Source organism: Alligator mississippiensis, chromosome 3 (assembly GCF_030867095.1).
Source record: "Alligator mississippiensis isolate rAllMis1 chromosome 3, rAllMis1, whole genome shotgun sequence".
Lineage (NCBI taxonomy): Eukaryota > Metazoa > Chordata > Crocodylia > Alligatoridae > Alligator > Alligator mississippiensis.
The window spans coordinates 238344400-238362111 of NC_081826.1; the positions used below are offsets into that span (position 1 = coordinate 238344400).

General features: G+C 41.7%; 1 protein-coding gene across 1 annotated transcript in view; it reads right to left on the reverse strand.

Moving 5' to 3' along the window:
• Positions 1-17712, reverse strand: part of LOC102560598 (endoplasmic reticulum aminopeptidase 2-like) — a 39160-nt gene that overhangs the window by 18287 nt on the left and 3161 nt on the right. Inside the window, 9 exon segments of the mRNA XM_014597218.3 lie at positions 305-373; positions 2330-2355; positions 2358-2454; positions 5020-5151; positions 6692-6763; positions 7727-7866; positions 12816-12936; positions 13035-13169; positions 14637-14775. Of these exon segments, the coding sequence (XP_014452704.3) occupies positions 305-373; positions 2330-2355; positions 2358-2454; positions 5020-5151; positions 6692-6763; positions 7727-7866; positions 12816-12936; positions 13035-13169; positions 14637-14775 (931 nt within the window).

Consider the following 17712-nt stretch of genomic DNA (forward strand, 5'->3'; position numbering starts at 1 on the left):
GAGACATCTTTTCTCCTAAAATATGGCCTATTTTTTCCTCCTGTTGTCACTGCAAGCATACCTCTAGTGAGAACAGAGGACAATCACCACTGTTGTAGATGAGATTCAGGAAGCACATTTTTTACATGCAAAGGATCTGGAGCCATTTCTCCCAAGCCTGAGCGCATCAAGTCAAGGACAAGATCAGAGATAGCCAATCGGATGAACCAGGATACAACATCCAAGCCCTGGAGCCAGCAATAGGATATCTTGATACATGACCATCTTGTCAGTTTAGTGTTTTATCTTCTAATATTCTACTTACTGCACTGCTAATGGGTCTGGAAGTAGCAAAGCAAAAACTTCCGGAAGATAAATCACCTTCAGGACAAATCTGTAAAATTAAAAGGCAGATGACTATTTTGAGAAAGTTTAATTAATGTCAGAGTAAACAACTGAGAGAGAGAGAGAGAAACAGACAGACCAATCAAAACGTGATAAATCTGAAATTACAAAAGGCACTGTTTACTGGTAACAGACGCTTAGCAGCACACCTTGAAAGTCTGTCATTTGAACATATGCAATAGCTATGTATTCATGTAGATAAATTTACTAGTGTCAGACAAAATGCATCTATAAATTAAAATATCCCCAGATTTTACACTTCTACTCTTAACACTGTTAGCATATTTGGGGGCGGGGGGGATAACATAAAACTTCTCAAATATATATATTATATACAGTAGAATCCATTTTCCCAGCACTCATATAAATGGTACATCTGCTTATCTGGGAAGGAGCCAGAATACAGATTCACTGTGATGCATTTCAGTGACAGTGACTAACAAATGGACTAATGATGCATCTAAGACTAAAACTGTAACCAAAATTTAGCCCTTAGTTGTGAAAGATTTGCTCATCTATTAAACCGGATGCTGTATGGAGCAGTTTACTGGCATAGATATATACCAGGCAGCCTTTTACTCACATTACACTGCTTTCCCTTGTCTTATGGCAGCGAAATCAATGTTATGTTATCATGCATTTAACTTTTTCAATTTAATCTATTCAGCAATAAAGTAAATCTGTAAACCAGTGACACATAAGAGACAATACAATGAAAAAAATCACATGATTATGAATGTAGCTCTGAGACCAAGGGAAAAAAATTAAAGATGATGATATGATGCCTAGTTTACCATAGCATTTATTGTATTTTTCCATGCTTTTATTTATGTGTGTACATGCGCATGCGCATGTGTGTGCGTGTGCAAGTGCACATGTGTGCATATACATGGAATTATATGTTGTGTAATGCATATATAACACATAATGTATATATAACATGGAATATTATGTATATAACAAGGAATATATATCATTGCACTGCAATTATTTAATAAAACTAATAAAACCATGTCACTGAATAAACAGTGGTGTGGTGTAATATAGCAATGAATCGTGATGGCAGAAGGTTAGATTTACAATAGAGACATGTTTTTAAAATGTACCAAAACTATATGCTTCAAATGTTGCCAGTGCAGTTATTTGCACACACAAGTTCACACATGGAAATTGCATTTGCCAATCTGATTGGCCTTTAGGCTTTATGAGCAAATTCTGCTTTTGTGTCAGACTGGTGAACATTTTGTCCATAACTTTTTACACTGCTTACTTACATTGCCTACTGCTTTTTACATTACCTACTTCAAAACAATAAATAAAATAAAAGTAAATAAATAAAAATATAATAAAAGCATCCATCCAATATAATTAATTCCTCTGAGTCCATAAGGATTGGGACAACAAACCAGTGGTTGCAAGTGAAATACATTGTTACTATAGTACAGTTGCATAAGACTAATTTGACTGTAGTACAGTTGCATAATACTAACTTGATCCATTAACCAGCATCTACAATTCAAATATATTTTGGCCTCAAATTCAGCATGTGCTTCACTTTAGGTGCATTGAAGTAAATAAGACTACTCATGGGCTTAAAGCTAAGCATATGCTCTGGGATCAGCATGGGGAAGAATACAGAGCTAGCTATTAACATGGGCTCCAATTTGGCAATGAGGTCCATATGGATGACATTCAGAAACTACATGTATTCAGAGGTATAAGCAATTTCAATGCCCCTGGATGGGGCAGAGTGGGGATGCCAAGTGCTGGAGAGCAGGAGTGCGGAGTATTATGGACCGAAGACAATATGCTGTAACAGTACAGTATGCCATATGATAATTAATACACTCCTGAGTGGCTTTCAGGTGAAACCCACAGTTTTCAACTATTATATCAACATGATAAGTGTACAGCACAACATAATTCCCCCAAGTGAGGAACTCACATTTGCCAGGCTGTTCCACAAGTCTTTGCGTTCCTATAGCTGTACTTCTTCAAATACTGAATTACTCCTTTCTGGAAAACCTGCTCAGATAGGAAATCCTGGAGCATCTTCAAAATACAAGCTCCCTAAAATAGAAAAGTATCAGGTATTCAAAAATATAAATTTTACATTGCATGCCAAACCTTATGCATTTAGCCAGTGATTATTAAATTAGGATGTATTGCAAATATGGAATAAATAATGAAATTACTTTAGCTATATGTACTGGATGTCTTCATCAGCTAAGTGAAAATAGACATTCAAGACAATGACTCCCAGAAAGTCTTTGGCTGGTTCCCTAATGCTTTCTGAGATAAAAGAAAGCTTAGGGACCTATTCAACTCAGGAGATCAGATGACTGGTATTCTTTGGCACATTGTTGAGGTTTTAAATATTATTACTTTATAACTTTTGCCAATGTCCGACTTCAGAGCTGTCTCATGGCATTTAGCATTCTTCCCACAGTAGTAGCCAACTTTCATAATTTTGTAGCTTACTGTGGCTTCCAATGACAGAAAACTGCAAACAGCTAAGCACTTTAAGAACACAAATGTTAATACCAAATAGAATTATGTAATTTGCCAAAATATTCAGTGACTACAAATTTTAGACAAAAGAATTGCTACACACAAAAATAATGAGCACTAAAATTCTTCCTTCTGCATCACTACTGAGTTACACTGACTGTGGTTAATGTTACAGCTGACTGCCCTATATTAACTAATATTAAGATATTCTACTTGCGTGATGCTTTTAATCTGAGGAGCACAAAACACTTACGAACACTAATTAGTTGTCATCCCTTTAATGTGCATATGCTTATGGAGAATTAACTAATTTAAGTAATTATAATAAGGGGCCAACATTCAGGAAAGAAGTCTGGCACTCATTCATAGAATCAGAAGCAATTTACGCCACTTCCTGTTTTGGTTAACATAGACACCTTACTGTGATGCCATAGACAGGCTAATCAGCATTCAGGAGAATCCACGAATCACATTGTGCAAGCTAATTAGGTCTGCCACTCAGCAGTGCTAAGAGACAGAGGTAGATGAGTTGACCTAGGTACAGAACCACATGAGTACCTGGTCTGAGAGGTAGCCAGAAGGACGGAAGCAGCGGAGTCATTTTTCAGCAGTCCCAGGCAGCATCATGCTGCATGCTCTCAGGAAACAAAGCAGGGCACTGCCTGACACTGATCCCAGACCAGTTCTTCAAACTTTTATTTCAGGGAGTCATCAGGACAGTGGGACAGACCCAGTTTTTAGAACTGTCCCAGAAAGTCTGGGACAGTTGGTCACTTTAGGTATTAAAGCTGATGATTAATCGACTTAAAACAGTGGTTCTTCACATACACGTTAGTATTCTGGCAACTTGTAATGGAAGTCAGATAGTCATCTGACACTGAGAGGTAAAAAAATTTGGTGTCTGGAGTGAATGTCTATTATACTACTCATTGAGCAAGCCCATAAGTTAATTTCTGTTGTTGTTTTAGGCCATAACAATTGACAAAGCCTTAATTTAAATATCTTACATTAAAAAATAGAGAAATGCATCATAAGCAACCTACTATGGAATGAATATTAGTTGCCATAGTATGTATCAGAAGCTGCAGCAACCAGGCAGCTGTCTGGGAGCGATCACGACACTCCTAGTGCGGCTGTGCAGCCAGCCCCAATCAGGTGGGGAGGTGTGGGAGAAGGAGAGGGGAAAGCATGGCAGCTCGGGTAGGTGGCCCTGTCCCCAGCTTAGTCCCCAGCATTGTGGGTAGCATCATGCCCCAGGCCCATCATGGGGGGCAGGAAATGTGCTCCCACAGCTGCCTGCACTGCCCAGCCCAGCTCCTCCTAAGAAGTGGCTGAAGGTCGAGGGGTAGGAATCAAACAAGGCAGGGTGGGTGGGTGGGTGGGTGTGGGTGTGTGTGTTTGTGTTCTGACCATGGCACCCTGGGTAGTCACCCACATTGCCCACTCCTATGGCCGGCTCTGACAGAAGGGCTCATGGAATGGAGTGCAGGGAAAGTGCACGTGCACACATGCGCATGCACACACACGTGCACACGCATATCCATGTATTCAGAATCATAGTATCACATTATTGGAAGCAGAGGTGTAATTACATGGTTTGGCACCAGGGTCAGGTGTCATATGCAGGGCAGCTTTTGGAAGCCACCATGCCATGTGATCACTATTGCACGGCCACAGCAGCAGCCATTTTTTCTGCTGGCCTGGTTGCTGCATCCTAGTTATGCCACAGCTTGGAAGGGACCTCAAGGGTCATCTAATCCAATCTCTCGCACAGAACAGGATTCACTATTCCTAAACCTCTCCAGCTCTTCTTGAAAACCTTCAGTCAAGGAAATGTCCAGTTTCCTTTGGCAACTTGTACAGAAGCTATATTTTTGTCCCGTGTTATCACTAATAATGGGAAGTCCTAGAGGGTTTGGGCCAGCAGCCCTGGAATGGAATCATAATCTGTAAATCATGCACAGGAGATTGGACAAAAATCAGAGAGCGAATGTCTTTTCTGCCATCCTGCTGCAAGACTCATTCCCTTCAAACAGACATCCTTCAAGTTGCCTAGAACTCCAAACACTGTGAGGACAAAGGGTCTTTGGCATTGTTGACTTTACATTAAATGACATGCAGTACCTTATCATAGGACACAGTATCAAACATTTCATTTATCTGAATGGGGGTTTCTGCTGGGTTGGAGATCGGACGAGAAGAATTTAATGAATCCCTTGCAATTGCACCAAAATATACATTCATAAAGTAGTCCTCCTGTGGGATGTAAGGACAATCATCACCTCTTAGAAATATATAACTAGTCAAATGACAGAAATAAATCAATAACATCTTACAACACATAATGAAGAAGTGCAACCTCTATACTGAACACCTTAGAGCTATATTCCATTTACTCTGCACAATATTACTGAAAATCCTAACCATCTGCAATCTTTGCAAGAAATTCTTGTAAACAATCTATAAAAGTTAGTACTTTAATGCCTAATAAAAATAGACCTCATTCAAATTTCCCCAACAAGTTAATGAAGAGAAAGGTCAAAATTCACAACCAGAACAGAATTTGGCCCCTCTCTTTATAGAGGAGTGAACAAAGAGGTATCTAGAAGAGATACAGAGAACTGGAGAATTTTTCAGATTGCATCACTGTTTACAGGAGCATTTACATGTACTAAATCATATTAAGTATTGAGTTCATAGCAGTTTCTTTATGATACACAGTACTCAGCATACCACTCCAAAATACTCTGCTTTAGCTAGAACAGCACTGGGTTTATCTACATGTGTGCTTTACTACAGAGCAGACTCACTAGCTCTGCGGTAAAGCATCACCATCTACATGTGCCATTATCAGGGCATAGTAAATTAATTCCGCCGTAAGATAGGACTATCAGGGATAGTCCTATCTTACACTAGAGTCATTTACTGCGCAGAAATGCACTTGTGGACGGTGACTGGGACTGCAGCAGTTTGAGCCAGGGTGGAACAACCCCAGGCTGGCAGCAAATTCAGGGGGCCAGCCACACAGCTCTGCAGTTTTGGCACTCTTGTGCCCCAGCCAGCCCTGACGTCACTACCTGGAGCCTGGGGATGAACCCGATCCTGCTGTCAGCCTGGGGCTGCTCCACCCCAGCTCAAATGGCTGCGGTATACACACAGTATACAAGAGTATACAATATACAAGAGACTGTACTTTGAGCTATTATGCAATTGCCTCTATATATACTATGCAAACACACATATATCAGGACAACAATTTTTTTAAATAAAATTTAAATAAGTTATAGAAGATGTTTGATTTTGGGGAGTATATGATTGGGTTTTTTTCCAGTTTCAAGATGGCAACCCCCCTCTCCCAAAAGGAGTACTTCTGGGGTAAGGGGAGAGACTCCAGTGGCAAAAGTCAGGGACTAGGGGCAGGTCTTCCTGTCCCAAGATGGCGATGAGGGGGTGGGGCACCCATCAGGGGGTGGGGCTACCCTTGCAGCCTTCAACAGTCCACCAACACTTGTTAAGTGGCCTTCCAGCCAAAATAATTGCCCACCCCTGGATTAGACCAAGTGAAGAGAGGGAGAAGGAAAGAAATCGAATTTAAAGGAAAATGAGATGATATTTAATGTGAAACGTACTCCCAGATTAGAAACCAGTTCTATAAATAAAGTACTTTTCTAAATTTCCTTTGCTCTCTTTGCTAATCCACTTTCAGACAAAGTTTGTTTTGCTGAATCTGTTCTGGTAGTCATATCCATACTGTTTTTAGAGGGAAAAGTATAATCATGGTAACAGTATTACTTACATACTGCAGTTCTGGGTAGGTCGCATTAAGAGAAATCAACTCCATGAACCGGGCAAAACCTTCACCAAACCACTGAAGGACAAAATCACAAGCAAACAAAACTTAAAATGAAACATGGTAGATACTATAGTTAACTATGGAACTTGGAACTGAAGTTCGGGCATATCCATGTCCTTTGTTAAGATCTTATTCATGCACAAAAAAAATCAAACAAATACAAACAAACAAACAAAAAAAAGACAAAAACACAGATATCAAGATAAAAATCTAAAAAAAGCTAATTAAAAAAATCAATTCGCGGTTGAAAAAATGTATTCTGTGTACTTTAAAACAAAGGATGCAAATATTGACTTGACATGGAAGATTATATAACTTCTTCCTCCAAGAAGCATTTCCCAACTAATACTGTGACTTCTTCTAGGAGTACATAGAGGAATTTTAAACACTCACTGTTCATTTCCTGAATCGGTTCTGTGAATAAATTGAAGGCTCCAGTTTCAATGCTATATGGCTCATAATGCCTATATTCATATCTTTCTCATATTTACTACTTTTTCAAACCTACAAAAGAAGGAATTTCAACATTTACCATTAATAGTCCAAGGGGAAAAAGTTAATTTCTTAAAGCAGAAAGTCTGAAGCTACTACAATAAAAGACATCTGAAATTATAAATATGTATGCTGACAAGGGACTATCCTGGGACACGATTCTCTTGTTTTCTGCATTGCCAGGCAGTGGAATGCATTCTGCTTACACATACACAAATTTCAATCTGAAATAATTCCATAAATCAGTTGAGTTATTCTGCCTTGAAACAGGTTTATGTAAATGAGTCAATACAGCACCCCAGATGCTACAGTAAAAAGGTGTCTAGTAAACAGTACTGAGTATTATTCGTCACCCTCCTCCCTTCTAAGTGATTTGTTCTCTTGATGCTAATATTAACTTTTTAAAAGCTCTTTTGATTTATACTTCAGCCTCAGCTTTTTCATTGACATCTTACCAGGCTTGCTAGGAAAGAAGTCTATAGTTACCTGATGTGCCACTTTGGTGACCCACAGTTTGTCAGCTGCTGAGGAGGTCTTGGGATTGTAGAGTAGAGAAGTCTCCCTGTATGTGATGAGACCCCAGTTTTCCATAGCTCCTGACTGGAAATCAGGAACAGCAATAAGATCTAAGATTTAAAAAAAGAAGCTGTCTTATTTACTTAGTCCTCAAACTGTTTGTGGTTGTTAGATTGCTTGGTCTACATATTCTTTCCCAAACATGAAATGACTTGCATCAACTCCTACTTAGGAGATGAAAGGGAAAAACAATTGGAAATGGGGTGCAAATCAACCTCAGGCTCCTCCTTGGGAAGCAAAGTGAGGATGGGAACTAACAAGCTTGTCCTTTTATAACCTTTTTTATTAATTAATCCAATTTATCAAATAACAGATTAACATTTAAAGATGTAGCCAGTCCCCTAAAAAGTGCTACCATAAGTTGAATAAATGTGTTCTTTTCTTCTCTTTCCTTCACTCTCTGGCAGTTCCTTACGGTTCCTTTTTGTTTCCAGTGGTATTAAGCCGATGTGTTTCTTCATCTCTAGATAATAATCCACCCCCTCCTTTTCCCTAGAAATCTGTATACTGCAAATCTCATTATCTTCTACTCATCTCTGTTCTTTTACATTTTAAATTTATTCTGAGTTTATTCATAAGTGTTAGCTCATAGAACTTGCACTTTTAATTGTACTGCAGGCTAAGTGTGGGTCACTGCCCAAAACTGTTCATGACCTCAGGAAGTCATCTAGTCCAACCCCCTGCTTTAAAGTAGGAACATCCCCACATACCTGGGTCTTAAACTTAAGGATTCAGATTCCATAACATCTCTCAGTACCCTGTTCTACTGCTTTACTACCCTCCAAGTGAGAAAATTTCTCCTAACATCTAACCTAAACTTTCCTTGCTGTAACTTGAGACCATTGCTCCTTGTTCTGTCATCTGCTACCACTGAGAACAGTCTAGCTTCATCTGCTTTGTAACCCCCCTTCAGGTAGTTGAAGGCTGCTATTAAATCCCACCTCAGTCTTCTCTTTTCCAGACTAAATAAGCCCAGTTCCCTCAGCCTCTCCTCACAAGTCATGTTCCCCAGCCACCTGAACGTTTTTGTTGCCCTCCGCTGGACTCTTATCTAATTTATCCACATCCTTTCTGTAGTGGGGATCCAAAACTGGACACAGTACTCCAGATGTGGCCCCACCAGTGCCAAATAGAGAAGAAAAATCACTTCCCCCAATCTGCTGGCAACACTCTTACTAATGCAGCCCATTAGGCTGTTAGCCTTCTTCACAACAAGGGCACACTGTGGGCTCATATTCAGTTTATTATCCAAAGTAACCCCGTTGCTGGTAGGCATTGTATGGCTTTGGCCCCTTCTTGGTTGGCACCTTCCTCCCCAGCGATGTCAGGGTGAAACCGCACCTTAGGAACACCTAGATGGTTCTGAGCGCTGCCCCTACTCGTCTGCCACGACTTTGATGTTGATAGATGGGGGACACCCTGTCGGTGGTCCCAGCTGGGATGCCGCCCTGGGTCTTTCTTCGTGGGGCTCCAAACCTCCCCTTTACCCCACTCTTACCACATCCATGGCCGGGGAGAGCCCAGCCTCCTTGGACCTTTCCCAAGGGTGATCTCTCCTTACCTCAAGGCCTGCCCCAAGCAGGGTAGGGTGTCTGGCCTTCAATCACCACAGGGCTGGTCCTTAATCTTCAGGCCAACCCGTGGACAAACTAAACACACCCCAGTCTGGGGTAACAATAACTCAAAAGGTCCTTCACTCCCTGTGAAGGCATAGTCACCTACTGATGAAGTACAGGGGACTCTGGCTCCCCAGACCCTTCTGCCTCCCCGGGAGGGGGAGGGGGAGGAAGACTTGACGTTGCTCCCTCCGACCACTCTTTTCAGCGGGGGGCCCACTGATAGGGAGCTAAATCACTCCTGTTCCCACCAACAGGTGGGAGTCGCTCCTTTACCACTGGGTGCCAGACCAGTTGCCACCTGCCTCTCTCTCTTCCCCTGGCTGTCTGCCATGTCTTGCCGTCTCTCACCGCCCAGCCCCACCAAGGCTCTTGGCTGCTCCCGCAGGGCTTGATCTCTGCCCACGACTGTGAGGACCACCTTCGTCTCCCTACCATGCCTCTCTGGCCAACTCCAATTCCTTGAGCTCCGCCTCAGGGTTTTTCCTGTCAGGTAGCCCCGTCAGCTGCTGAGGCTTCTCGCCCTGAGCCCCGCTCTGTCGCTCCTACGTGGTTCCACGCCTGTGGCTCCCTGCCGGCGGCCTGCTCCTCCCCACCAGCGTTCTGCTTCTCTCTGCGTGGCTCTGCCATCCAAGGCTGGGGAGCTGGGTGTCTCCTCAGCTGCCTTTTGAGCAGCCCATGCTGCTCCCAGGCTCTGCCCCCAAGGATTGCTGATCCACAGGCTCAGGCAGTTGCAGAGCTGCTGAGCTTGCATCGGCGTCTTCCCCCAACTGCTGCTCGTCCCAGCCCCTGTGGTAAGTACTGGGGCTCATTGGGCGAGGTCCCGGGACATGCTAGGAGGGGGACTTTTGCCTCCCCTCCCACAAACCCTTGGGTCCTTTCCTCCAGGGCTGCTGCTTAGCCAGCCAGTCCCTGGTCTGGACTGCCGAATGGGATTGTTCTGTCGTAAGTGCAGGACTTCGCGCTTGTCCTTATTGAACTTCATGAAGTGTCTTTTGATCCAATCCTCCAATTTGTCTAGGTCTGTCTGAATCCTAGCCCTACCCTTCAGTATAGGAAACCCTCGCTATTCGCGGGTTCAGCATTCGCGGTTTCAAATATTCACAAATGCTGAACCCACATCTTAAGTACACTTACAGGAGAAGTGCCACTGGCACTTCTGGGTTGGTGTGATCAGTTGAGGGGGGACCCCTCCTTCCCTGGTCACTGACTGGCTGCTGGAGGGGTAAGTGCCCCCAATAATTCAGGAGGCACCAGTCGCCCATGATAATCACTTTCTTCTCCAAGTGTTCCTTGAGAACCTGCTTCATGATGTTTCCAGGGACCAAGGTAAGGATGACCCATCTGTAGTTCCCCAGATTCTCCTTCTTATCTTTATTGAAGATGAGCATTATATTTGCTGTTTTCCAATCATCTAGGACCTCTCTCAATTGCCACAAGTTTTCAAAGATAATGGCTAGCAATTCTGCAATAACATCAGCCACTCCCTCAGCACCCTCGGGTGCATCGCATCCAGCCTCATGGACCTGTACATGTACAACTTTTCTAAATAGTCCCTAAACTGCTTTTTCACCACAATAGGCTGCTCACTCTTCCCCAAACTGTGTTGCCAGGTGCAGTAGTCTGGGAGCTGACCTTGCCTGTGACAACTGTAAACACTCCTTCATTATTTTAAATCTGTCATTCATGACAGGCAATTGGCTAGTGTGTGTCTGTGTGTGTGTGTGTCTACATATAATATTATATACATATATATATATCACCTGGAAAAAATAAATTTATAAAAAATTAAACAGTAAAGACCATTTTTAAATGAAGATTGGTTTGTCTTGTAGAACTTACTCAATGTTTAAGATGAGCATGACAGACCTGCCTAAAAAGAGAAAAACAAATAAACAAAAACCCCTACCCAAAATGCTAAGAAATTTCCAGGAAGGAAATGAAAACCCAAGTGTTAATCAGAGAGGATATTCAGCATGAGGAAGAGCAGTTGCCAAGGATGAATGATTTATCTCTTCTCAAACCAGTACCATGCACCAGGGACTTTAATATTTATTATCTCATTTGCAGCTAGTTCCATATTTGATATGGGCATTAAAAGAGGCTATTGAAAATGAGCTTTCCATCTGATGCTATTCCAAGTACAAAGCTAAATAAAGCATGCCCTTGTTCTTAGCACTTCTGCTGCTGAAGCTCTTTGGGCTGCCTTTCTCCCTGCTGCTTTGTTTTCATTGATCTGCACGGTTGTTTTCTGAGACGTGGACGGGATAAGACCCCTTCTAAGACTTGTTGGGCTGTAATTCCTGGTTCCTGTGCTCATGGAAATTTAATTCTAGTGTCAGTCTACTACTTCTCTTCAATAATGTTTTTCCCTTTAAAAATCCAATCTTGATTTAAATATTGCTTTATCAGAGAGTCAACAGAGTGTTTTTAAATATGATGGAGCAAGTGCTGGGTGATATGCTGCAAAACTCCATCTATCACACTAGGTTTTAGATTAATTGAAATGCAGTGTCCTGGGGACTTACTTTCAACCTGGAATGTAAGATCAATCAAAGAAAAGAAAGTGACACTAGAAAATCTTTCCTACAATTTTACACCGAGCTCAGTATGTACTGGAACAGGATTTAGGCAGTGTAGTCAATATTCATATTGGACCAATATTCATACAGTGCAAACCAGAGAAATACAGTGTATACAGTCAATAAACCTGCAAACTGTTAGTCATATGAGTAAGCATTTGCAGTACTGGCTGCATCATTAAGTATTTAGCAAGTTTCAATACTTAGATTTAAGGAGTTTCCTTTAACTGTAGGCACAACAGGAGGATTTTTCAAAGGCAGTACACATTTGATTAGCCAAACTTTGTTTATCAGCAACTTCCTGTTAACAGAGAAAGAGGCCCATACGCTATACATTATAAATTACTTCAAAAATTCCCTCAATCAGCTGAACATATCTGTCTTTCTTGACATTCAGATTATAAAGATTATGTTGCAATGGAATCTCAAGTTCTCCAATTTTTTCCATTTGTTCCATTGTTTCCATTTCAGTATTCTGCAAGCGATTTCTACATTGACTATTCTTACATAGTTAAGCTACATAGTTAATTAAAGTCTTAGGGCTTATCTGTGGTACAGATCAAAGAAATAATTTATGCCCTTATAAGGTAAAACATTTTGATTTCAGACAAACTATGCAGATGCCTATAAGCACTTTACTACAACACAATTTTTCATATGACATATTGGCTTTTTCTTAATTGGAATAACATTTTGTGTTGTTCACTTAGTTTTGTGGGGGAAAGGGAAAGAAGTGAAACAGAAATCTTCTTGACTGAAAGAACTTTATATAAACTGTGCTGATTTAGATATTTGACTTACCGAGTTTTGGTAAAGGAAAGCTAATATCAAAATGCTTCTCATAAAATTCCAGTAGTTTTACTGCTGCATCTAAGGCATAACGGGTCTGGTCCCATTTGTCCGGTGATGCATAAACAGAAACCTATAAAATGAGTGATTTTAGCAATGTACTTCATGCTACAGCTCAATTGTGAGGATCAAAAAAAGGATCTTATGTGGCCAAACTGAGCATGAACTCACCTTGATCCCTGATGAAGTTGTGGCCTCTGAATACTTAAAGTCACAAATGACATATGCCACGAGGTAAGTGCTCATTTTCACAGTCACATCGAAATGATCTTCCAAAAGGCCTCCTCCAAGTTCAGTTGTTTTAGTCTGAAGTTTTTGGAGGAAAAAAAAGGTATGTTCTTATATTTACAAACGTTAACAATTCCCACGAACTAACAGACTGATACCATGAATAATTTGTTTAGCAGATGGGTGTCAAACTTGCATTTAGTCCCGGGCAGATCCGGATGCTGGAAGCTCCTCACAGGCTGGACCCAGCCCCCAGCAAGTGCTGCAGCAGTGGTGACCACCATCGCAGCAGTGGAGCGAGTGGTTGTGGGACAGACAGCCACTTGCCAGGGTGGGGTGTGCAAGCAGCCACAGGCCAAGTGGTTGCAGAGTGAGCAGGGCTGTGTTGCACAGCTCTTGCTTATCCCCCTTCTGACAAGGGTCATGCCCACCACATCCAGCTGTATGTTTGACACCCCTGGTTTAGCAGATTTGACTTTAGTTGAAGTCAAACTAAGAGTCTGGGAAATTACAGTAGGAATACTTATTTGTATGTTACCGCCATGCCCAATACACTACACGCCCTTCATACAAACAAGCTGGCATAGTCCCTACCCTGAACAGATCTTGATGCTGTAACAACCTAAGGGGAGCAATGTCCCAGAGCTTGTCAACTTTTTACATTTTAAAATCAAACAGCTTAAGACACCAAGATCCCTGAGGAGTCTAAGGAGCAGTAATCCTGCCAGGCTGGACAACAATGACAAGACTAGCTGCTATAGATATTAGGGAAGCCTGTGGCTTAACTTAAAAGACAGAGACCTACAGGAAATAGGAGCCTACTGTGGTAAAGAGCCGTAAAGCCCAGGCAGGCTATACAAATGGTGCTGGAAGGAACAAGTAAGCCTGGTTTTTTTTTTGAGGACTAAAAGTTTTAAGTTCAACTGTTTGTGTTACCTACCTAGATCCTTTAAAGGGGTGTGTTGATTAAAAAAAAGAGAAAAAAGAAAACAATTGTACGCCTTTGGTTGACTTGAGAGAAAAGGTAAACTAAGGCAGCAAAACTGGTGTACCAGCTGCCTGGATACACTGCTGCTACACTTACACAATTGCTTAACTTTATACCTGTGGTTATTTCCATTGATATCACAGAATCATAGAATCGGAAAAAAGTAGGGCTGACAGGGAACTCCAGAGGCCATCTAGTCCAACCCCTTGCCTGAGGCAGGATCATCCCTATCCAAACCATCCTATACAATCCATAATCTAAGCTTGACATAAGTCTATTGTCAACCCTGACACAACACAGACCTAACGCCATAACCCATCACAGATAAAGCAGGGGCACCATAGCAGCCAATGTCCTGCTTCTATGAAATGTTGTCATTATACGTTCAAGAGATCCTGCTATGCCCCCTGCTGCAGAGGTCATATATATGCTTAAACAAACATAAAACTTAGCAGGATCAGGTTAAAAAAATTACTCTGACATGGAACGCATTATCTCAGTTGTACACACAGTTGTTCTAAAATTACACATCCCCTAGTTTTTTTACAAAATCAAACCTTGGGCATGTTGGACAATGCAATGTGCTGTTTTTCTCTCCTTATCTTGATAGAAAAGTTGGCTTTGAAAGATGGTTCATCAAAGCATGGAAAAGCCATTCGTGCTGAGGTAGGTTCAAAATGTGTAGTAGCAATTATTCTGTAAAGAAAAAAAATTCCAGGTTAAATATGAAACCAAGAATAATGTCATTAAATGTTGTGTCATACACTGTGGGAGGATTAAGCTCGATAGAGTAGTTTTTACAATAGATTTCTAATCAGAACTGTTATACTTCTTTATTGGTTAAAACACAGTGCAAATGCCAGTAAAATTATAGGTTTTCTTCACTGTTTTGAAATCTTCCATACTTTGTGCCAGCACTAGTACTAGTGCTAAAATAGAATTACTGGATCATGTTTGATCTCATTACCACCAGTTATACATTTACATTCAAGAGAGATTTCTGCTTATCAGATTTGTAATGTCCAAATTAACACAATCTGTTGAGGGAAGTTATGACATAAAAGTAAACAGCATGACACCCATAAGATAAAGCTAGTTCTGGCATCCATAGAAACCTTGTACCCTCAAAACATTTGTTAAAATAATTCATGCTTTGCTGAAAAGAGATAGACCTTTGCTAAGGGAGTTCTTTAGACAAGGTCTCTGAACCAAGCAGGACCTGCCCACTACCCAATTTAAAAAGTTAGATCAGATCCTTCTTCTCACACCTTTTATCTTTGAGAACTGCTTTCATTAGCTCTTGAATCAGACACTGAATTTTACTTCCAAATTTCCCCCCTAAGGACAGAATCTTATTTCAGTTTGTGCACCTAAGTGGTACTTACCCGCCACATCTGTGGCTTTTTTGCAACTTGTGCACAATTTGTGCACACCCTGCAGTATGGGTGCATAAGCATACATGTATATATTGAACACGCACCATGGGCTATGCACTGACTGGGCAGGTCTGAGACTATATACACATATACCTGCATATATGTCCCAGAAAGAAACCCTCTTATGTTTGATCTCCAACAGCTGAGTGGTTAAGGCACTTGTCCAGGAAGCAAATAGGGTAACCATATTGAGTCTCAAATTTCAGGACAACCTGAAAAGTGTGTGCGTTGGTTTCGGGACTAGGGGAATGACCTAAATGCTTCCCTTTCAAAAGTCCTCTGGCACCCTGCAGTACTCTGCTCTGCTCTCCAACATGCTTAGCTATCTCCAAGCTCTGCTCTCAGCTAAGTTCATCAGAGAGTGGAAGGAGTTACGCTGCGGGATATTGCGGGGCTAGCACCCCCTTATCATAGCTCTTGGCTTAAGAGCACTGCCACCACTGAATTCCCATTGAAAATGGGAATGCAATGTGTTCATTTGACCAAACCAATGGGATGCCTAGGAGAGGTGTTTAAAATGGGACTGTCCTGACAAAAATAGGATACATAATCACCCTAGAAGCAGAAGACACAGGCCTGGCTCCCCTCACCCACATCTCTCAGACTTCCCTTGCAGTTAATAAGCCCAATGGATAAAGATGAAGTGTAGTGGGGAAGTTTCAGGCTATAATGGGCCTACTGCTTTCCAGAAGGGGCTGGTGATTAGAGCACTGCACTGGAAAGTCAGAAAGAGGCAGGTTCAAAATCCATCTGGTAAGGAAGTTGTGCCCAGACCCTGGGTCTCCCACACAGAGGCATAATAGGGCAACGGGGCACTTGGGGAAGCACCAACATGTGGCAACAGAGATGACTTCTGTCAATCATGTAGCTATAGCAGCAGCTGTGATTTTTCCATCCTGTCTGTCCCTCCCCACCCCCCGCACCCCTCTGCCGTTCAAATCTGCGCTCAGGGCTGCTGCCTCACTTGGCCCTTCTTAGTTACATTACTGCTCTCACTAGCTGGTTAAGTGGTCCAACTACCCGCTACTGGAACTAAAGCATAGTTCCAGTCCCTGCCTCCTCCTCTGGTGTTTGTCACCCATTAATCATGTCCAGCTACGAGCTCATGACTTACATGTCCATAATGATAATGCATTCAGAGCCACATACTGGCCTGGCCAGTGCATAGATTCTGCACGTGCTCAATGTTTATTTATTTATTAGATTTATATGCCGCCCTGTCCAAAGGCAGCTCAGGGTAGTTTACAAGAAAACGTACAGGTATGAAATAAAAACAGACTCCCCAAATAACACTCCAAAATCTTAGAAAACCCATCTCAAACCACTCCCGCTTCCTTGTCTTGCACCCAGGAGTCCCTGCCCCAGCCCATCCCAGCCATGCTTCCCAACCTTCCCAAACCTTCAGTGACATCCTCACACTTCCATGTTTACACTGCAGGGGTAACAGAATTGTAAACTATGCATAAGGCTGCACACAGACATCACATCCCAGGAGAAACTATTTTATCCCAGGACAAAGTAAAATTATACAGTCATCCATATCCATTGCTCTGAGATCAATCCTAAAAAGTTTCTCAGATAAGAGGTAGTAACAGTTTACCCCAAGATATTTCAAAGTACATCTGCACACTTACCCCAAGATTGCATCACTGAATCAATAGCAGAAAAGTGGCACTGCATTCAGCTGCTCACTAAACTCTGATTAGAAGGGCGATGTGTGTACATGCCAATCCCAGGATATTTTTGTTCCAGGACACAGGCACAACTTATCCAAGGCTAAGTGCAATGTCTGTTCTTAACCTAAGTGGCCAAAAGGCCACATGTGGGTTTGGTAAGTTCCAAAAACGTACAAGAATTCTGCCTCCAGTGTTCAGAAATAAAGAAACATTTTAAGGAAAAAATATTTTTGTCCTGTTTTCTAAGTCTAGTGTAGTCATATTTCCAGTTCTTTCTCACAACTATGAACTTTAGCAGCTAACTATCTTTTAATGAAAGCCGAGATTCCCACAATCACATCATTTCAAGGGTGTTGGCTTTAAATATTACAAGGCTTGTGGAAAAAGCATGAAAACTGACAACATTGCAAATTTCTCTTTACATATCACAGCCTGAGTCTCACTTTCTTCTTTTTTTCAGAAGGCTACACTGTCCCCAAACTACTAAATTAGTCACAAAGGTTTTGATTGATCTTATTTTC